Genomic DNA, 6,734 nt, shown 5'->3' on the forward strand with positions numbered 1-6,734 from the left:
TTCTCTGGAGACATTCAAAACTCGCCTGAATACATTCATGTGTGACCTAATCTGGAAGGGAGGTTGGACTAGATGGTCTTTAAAGGTCCCTTCCAACACCTAATATTCTGTGATTCTGTGATTCCGTGATTATTGATTAATTGCCCCGCCCCCCCCCAACTGCTCTATCACTCCCCCTCCAAACTGCTCTGTCACTCTCCATCCTCAACAAAATGCCATACCACAAATTATCAGGAAAAGGATTGTAATTTTTCAGGAAATCTAACCTTAAAAGGAAGTGATTTATTCCATACTACCATGAAAGAACATTTGTTTTCTCGTGAGCACCTAAAATTTCCCTGAGAATATATTCATTCTGATGAATAGTCCTTGGAAATATTCAAAACCCATCTAGACATGTGTGGCAGACTGACCTTGGCAGGTGGGCAGGTGTCCACAAAGCTGCTCAGCTGCTCTCCCTACTCAACAAAATGCCAAATCACAGAATGTAAAGAAAAGGATAGCATGTTGTCAGGAAAACTCACCTTCTAGAGGAAATGGTTATTCCATACTACCAGCAAATAAATCTTGTTTTTCTCTAATACCTAAATTTCCCTCAGAATCTTTTTCATTCTGGTGCATAGTTTCTGAAATTTCAGAGCTGGCTACTATGGTGGACCTTTCCTCTCCTTGCTTAGCTTTGTTCAGGAGATGCAAATTAGGCAGCATCCTGATAAAAACAAAATCTGATCATTGGCTGTGCACTATAGACATCCACAATCTAGAATGAACCCTTCATCAAACCCCTGCACTATTTTCAGAGGCTCAGTGTCAAGCTCTGTAGAAGCAGCAGGGCCTGTTGAGAAGAAGGGAAAAATCTTCTCTTCCTGGCTGCTACCATCAGCAATCATAAAAGTGTACAGGGCTGCCATCTTATGGACATTATAAAATGAGAGCTTCTTGGCTGAGATGTCCAGCAAGATTCCAGTCTTCTGCAGCTTCCCACTCACACTCAGACGGGTCCAAGGATCTGTGTAGGCAAAATAGTCTCGCCCAGTTGCTACCCCTATTGTCCAGAAGCCATTCTTAGGGGATGGAGTCAATGTCCCTTTGCGAGTCACAGATTCCTGGGCAATACCTAAGGCCCAGTTTCTTCTCTTGCCAACATCTACTTCCCAGTAGTGTCTCCCAGATGTGTATCCTTCCTTTGCCAACACAAAAGTGTGGGAATCAAATCTCTTCGCATTGCTGGGCACATTTCTGATGATGGCAGTATCTTTCACACTCTTCCCATCATCAGAGATTTCCAGTCTGGGGTGGGCTGTGTCAGCGTCCAAGGTGACATCCACTGCAACGATCAAGTCATGTCATAAGGAACAGAAAACACAACACTTCATTTTCTGAGGCTTTCTCTTCTGTGTGCTCATCCGCCTCTCATTTTTTCATCTTTCACCTCTACACTCAGGTAGAAAGAGTCCATACCTCCTATATTCCTCCATTCTGATCCTTGGGCTGCTGACTGAGAAAGTGGCCGGCTTACATGCGTGAAGTGCAAAACACTTCTCCAATATTCCTGTGCCACCAACATTCATCACCAAGGCTGTGGGACTGAACACTCTCTCCCTTCATCTTTGAATTGCTGTGGGGACGATCTCAGGAAAAGGATCAAGAGTTGACAATATCGCTCCTCTTTGGCTTTCAACAGAATTACAGTTGACTTCTACAAGACTACTGAGGTGAAGTCATAATGGCCAAAGAAAGTTCTCTGTGGCAGAAACCAAACAGGAAGATCAACCTGGTAGGCACCTAAAACCCACTTGGAAATCAATGCAGACACTGACAGGTCAGCAATAAATGCTAAGATATAGATCGAAAGCTTTCTGCAACTGTGCCTAAAAACTCATGGACAGGAAGAAAGCCTCTTAGGAGTGATGGAAGAAAGTGTCGCCTGTGGTGGATGTAAGTATAAAGTATGTGGAAATGTGTGTGCATCAGCTGGAATTTGGTGTGGGTGTCATGCTTAAAAGTTGTCAACGTCTGTAGGTGTTTCTCAAACATCAAGTAATTTCTCCTCAATAAAAAGATAGCATCAGTCTAGAGTATTTCTTCCATGTGGATTAGAATGGAAGAGTGATCTACACACTGATAATGATAAGTAAATACTTCTCTCCTCGGTTTACCCAGATCTACAGTGTACCTGATGAACAGCTGACAGGACTCTAGAATAGTGCAATGTCGTGAACTAAGGTCCTCTAGGTCAACTCTGGTTTAAAGAATAAGATGTTGCCCCATCCAGTGGAGCAAGATCAGCTCAAGACATATTTCATGATATATAAAGGCAAATTTCATGATATATCAAAGAGGGCAAAACTAGGATTGAGAGATGGGGGCTGAAGTGCCCAAGGCAAGCTGGCTATCCCTGCTTTCCACAACTGAAATGGATCCTGTCAAGCACACACAGGGTCTTTGGCAGCACACAACAAAGAAAAAATTTATCAAACAATCCTTCCTCTGAGCATGTTCTTCTCCAAACAGCTCTCTGAGTGGTTTGGATGTGTTTTGCAGAGCTGCATTCAGGCTCTGCGTAATCATGTCCATCACATTCCTCATGCTTACCTTTGTAGCGCTGCATTTTGTAAAGCTCTGCGGGAAAAAGAAAAAAGCAGGCAATAAGTGGATTTTTCAAGGTATGCTGGTCTCCAGATTGCTAAGACACAGTTTATGTTGCTGCTGAAAAGGACTATGTTCTCCTGTAGTAACATCCTTGTCCTATAAGTTGGAAAACATATCGAAAGACCTCACACCATCATCCATAGGCAGGAAGGCCTGAGGCCACTGATGTGCTTGGGCTTTTAGCAGCAAAGTGTCCAGGCCTAAAATCTAGGTAGGAATTCTTGAAGAGAAGAAAGATGATGACGTGCTGGAGGCAGAGGAGAAGGAAAAGGGAACAAGGGAGATTAATTTCTTGGAAGGTGATATCTCTTGTTTGTCATCCAATGGGAAGAGAGGAGTTCAAGGTGTGAGGCCTTCACTGGACCCATGTGCATGTAGGGATGCACTTTCCAGAGCAGCATCCCAGCCACTGTCTGAGTATCTCCTAGTGGCAACTAAATTTACCCCAGTGCAGCAGTTCTACCACATGCCTTAAATTCTGCTCTTAATTTCTTGGAAGGTGATATCTCTTGTTTGTCATCCAATGGGAAGAGAGGAGTTCAAGGTGTGAGGCCTTCACTGGACCCATGTGCATGTAGGGATGCACTTTCCAGAGCAGCATCCCAGCCACTGTCTGAGTATCTCCTAGTGGCAACTAAATTTACCCCAGTGCAGCAGTTCTACCACATGCCTTAAATTCTGCTCATTGTCCGTTATCATTTTAAGCTTCTGATTTTTCTCAAGATATGTCCTCTAATAAAAGCTGAAGGGGCACCTGATCATTGTTTAAAAACGATTTGTCCTAGAAAGGATCACAGGTCCTGTGAGCCTTCCTGGGCATGACAAATTGGAGGATTTTAATCTCTCAAATTCTCCTGCCATCATCTGTGAGCTGTGGGAGGTCTGACTCATGTGGTGATGAGGTAGATGAATAGAGAATGGGACCAACAAAGTAGGAGGACATAGAAGTTGACTTCTTCAACAAAAATCGGAGTCATAAAGAGTCTAATGTACAGAGTTTCTTAAAAGAGGATATAGAGAATAGGGACCTTTACAACCTGCATACTGCCTCAACATACAAGTATTTCACTGGCATGGGAAACAACAGCTGCTCCTTAAGAAATATCTGTCTGTCTCCACTAACTTCCAGGATATGTGCAGGAACAGTTTGCAGGACAGTTTGAAGACCAGCTTTAGCCTTGAGAAAGATGAAGGCCTGCTTGGGAATAGCCCCACTCACGTAGTTGTTTCTCCATGTCTGCTCTGAGGTTCTTAAGATCATTCTGTGTGCATGCTTGTAGGTTGTGCAAAGCTGTCTGCAGAGACTGAAATTGTTGGGAGACCTTCTGGAGGTTCTTCTCCCGAATGGATTCCAGGATCCTTGTGGTATTTGTCTCCACTGTCTTTCCTGTGAAGAAAGACTGGTGTCAGGTTGGTGTCACTGGGACAATGATGTTTCCTTCACTGAGGTGAGAACTTGTCTTTCTAATGACACAAGGCTGTTCCAGTTAGAGATGAGCAAGAAGATGCTGTTGTAGGAGGTGTCAGTGCAGCGTCACTAGGATAATGATTTTGCCTGCTCTGTGGTGAAACCTTGTCACTCTCATTGCAAGGGGCCTTTTGGGATAGAAAGAATGGAAAGGAAGCTCCTCTTCTTTCACTGCCAAGGAGGTCTCATCCCCAGAGCAAACTGAGCAGAGCCTGAACACTGCAGTTAACGACCTGGATTATTTTTCAGGGAAGGGACAGTGTCCAAACTGACCATCATGTTGGCAGGATAGAAGCCACACCAGGACTGTTTGAGCACTCCTGAGTCAGCAGAAGGGGACCTGGGCTTGCCCACAGCCTGAGCCCAATCTTCCTCCCTTCAGGTCTCCCTCTGGGGCTCTTCTACTGCCATTGTCCTACCCTCCCTGAAGTGCACTCCTCCCAGAGTCTTTCTGAAGGCACATGGACTGTAGATATGGGAAGATCCCTCCACCTTCTTTTAATTGGTTTGGATGGATTGACTGCTGGAGGTCAGGGGAAAGAGAACAGGCCCTTTGAGCTTTCCTGAAGGCCTGACAACCGTACTCGCTAAAAAGAGAAGGTAAAGAAGAAGCTCTTTGACCACTTGCAGACGACACCTCAGCATGGAGGTGTCTCACTGGTGTGGGAAACAACAGCTACTCCCCAAGAAAGGAGTGCTTATCTACAGCAACTTTCAGGAGTTGTGGAGGATGGTGGTCTTCAGACCAGCCTTTGTATTCAGAGAGATGTAGTCCTGCCTGGAAACAGACCTACTCACCTAGTTGGTTCTCCACATCTCGTCTGAGGATCTTAAATTCATGCTGATTAGACTCCTGCATGTTGTGCAAAGCTCTCTGAAGAGTCTGAATTTGTTGGGAGACCTGCTGGAGTTCCTTCTGTCGCATGGCTTCCAGGGTCCTTGATGTATTTGCCTCCACTGTTGTTCCTGTGAAGAAAGACTGGTGTCACTGTGATGTTACTGGAATAATGATGCTTCCTGCTCTGAGCTGAGACCATGACCTTTTCATATCATGGGCCCCTTCCTCTTAGAAATGTCCAAGAAGAAACTGTTCTTTCAGTTTCAAGGAATATCCAGTTCCAGAGCAGACCTGAGCATGAACACTGCAGTTCTTGCTCTGTTTTTTCTTGTAAAGTGACACTGTTTAGGGGAAGCTGTTTTTTCCAAGACAGAAGCCATGCAAGGACTGATTGGGAACTCCTGAGTCAGTGGAAAGCAAAGCAGAACCTGCCCAATGCCTGAGCCCAAGCTTCTTCCCTTGTGGCCTCACTCTGAGGCCTTCCCACCCCGTGGTCCTCCTCTCCCTGAAACCCACACATCTGAGACTAAAGTGCACATGACCTCTAAAGAAGTAGGAAGACCCTTCTATCCCCTTTGAATTGGTTTGAGTGGATAGACTGTAGGAGGACTGGGGAAAGAGCACAGGCCCTGTGAGTCTTTCATGAATGCTTGAGAAATGTCTGTTGGACCGGATGGAGTGTGGCAATCACATCCTCCATCTCTCCAGCCAACATCTGTGACTTGTGGGACACGAGTCCTCTTGTAATGTGGAAGGTGAGTAGGTAAAGAAAGAAAGAAGGAAGCAGGACTGAAAGATGGACACCTTTACCATTTATCAGGGTCATAGAGAGCCCATGCTACGCACTGCCTTTAATCAGAAGAGATAGAAGAGGGACCTTGATAACCTAAGCATGGAGGTGTCTCATTGGTTTGGGACACATCAGTGGCTTTCCAGGAAAGAACTGTCCAGCCCCAACCACTTTCAGGACTTGAGGAGGATTAGTTCATTGGAAATTTTTTTGTAGAACACCTGTTTAGACTCCTGCATGTTCTGCAATGCTGTTTGCAGAGTTTGAATTTTTTGGGAGACCTGTTGGAGGTTTTTCTCCCTCACAGATTCCAGGGCTTTTCAGGTATTTGCCTCCATAATCATTCCTGTGAAGAAAGACTGGTGTCATGGTGGTGTCACAGGAACAATTATGTTTCCTGCGCTGAGATGACATCTCAGCCGTCTCATGGCACTAAGACTTCTCTCTCAGAAAGAATTAACAAGACTTATTTCTTTTTTCACTGCCAAGGGGGACACAGACCCAGAGCAGACTGGAGCATGAATGTTGTGAGTCATGAGTTGCTTTTTCAAGGAATGGGACAGTGTTTAGAGGAAGCTGTTTTTTCCAAGGTAGAAGCCACACAAGGACTGAGTGGGCACTCCTGAGGCAGTGGAAAGGGAAGCAAGGCCTTCCTGTGGCCTGAGTCCAAGCTTATTCTCTGTTGGTCTCAGGATCCTTTGCATGGCTCTGGTCCTTCCCTTGCTGAAGTGTGCACCTCCCAGGCTCCAAAATTTTATATAGAACAACCTGTCATGGTAAGGCTGCCTTTTATTGGGATTTTGCCCTTGAGTCTGGCAAAGCCCAGAGGATTGTGTGCCTGGGAGTCCCTAGATGGGGGTGTAAAGGCTCATTACATGAGTAATCAGTCCATAATTCCTGGTTTTTAAGTCTCAGTCCCAAGGCCACAGTGCACTTTGTATTGTCTTGCAGGTATGTGAGATGACAGATTTTTGTAACATTCCTGC

General features: G+C 45.2%; 1 protein-coding gene across 1 annotated transcript; it reads right to left on the reverse strand.

Moving 5' to 3' along the window:
- Positions 1-743: 743 nt before the first annotated feature.
- LOC104547692 (E3 ubiquitin-protein ligase TRIM39-like) lies at positions 744-5,045 on the reverse strand. Its single transcript, XM_010193497.1, has 3 exons — positions 4,919-5,045; positions 2,596-2,622; positions 744-1,327 (listed from the first exon to the last, which is right to left on the reverse strand). The coding sequence occupies exons 1-3, from the start codon at positions 5,043-5,045 to the stop codon at positions 744-746; spliced, it is 738 nt and encodes a 245-aa protein (XP_010191799.1).
- Between the last annotated feature and the right edge of the window lie 1,689 nt (positions 5,046-6,734).

The sequence above is a fragment of the Mesitornis unicolor genome, unplaced genomic scaffold (genome assembly GCF_000695765.1).
Source record: "Mesitornis unicolor isolate BGI_N332 unplaced genomic scaffold, ASM69576v1 scaffold20021, whole genome shotgun sequence".
NCBI classification, from domain to species: domain Eukaryota; kingdom Metazoa; phylum Chordata; class Aves; order Mesitornithiformes; family Mesitornithidae; genus Mesitornis; species Mesitornis unicolor.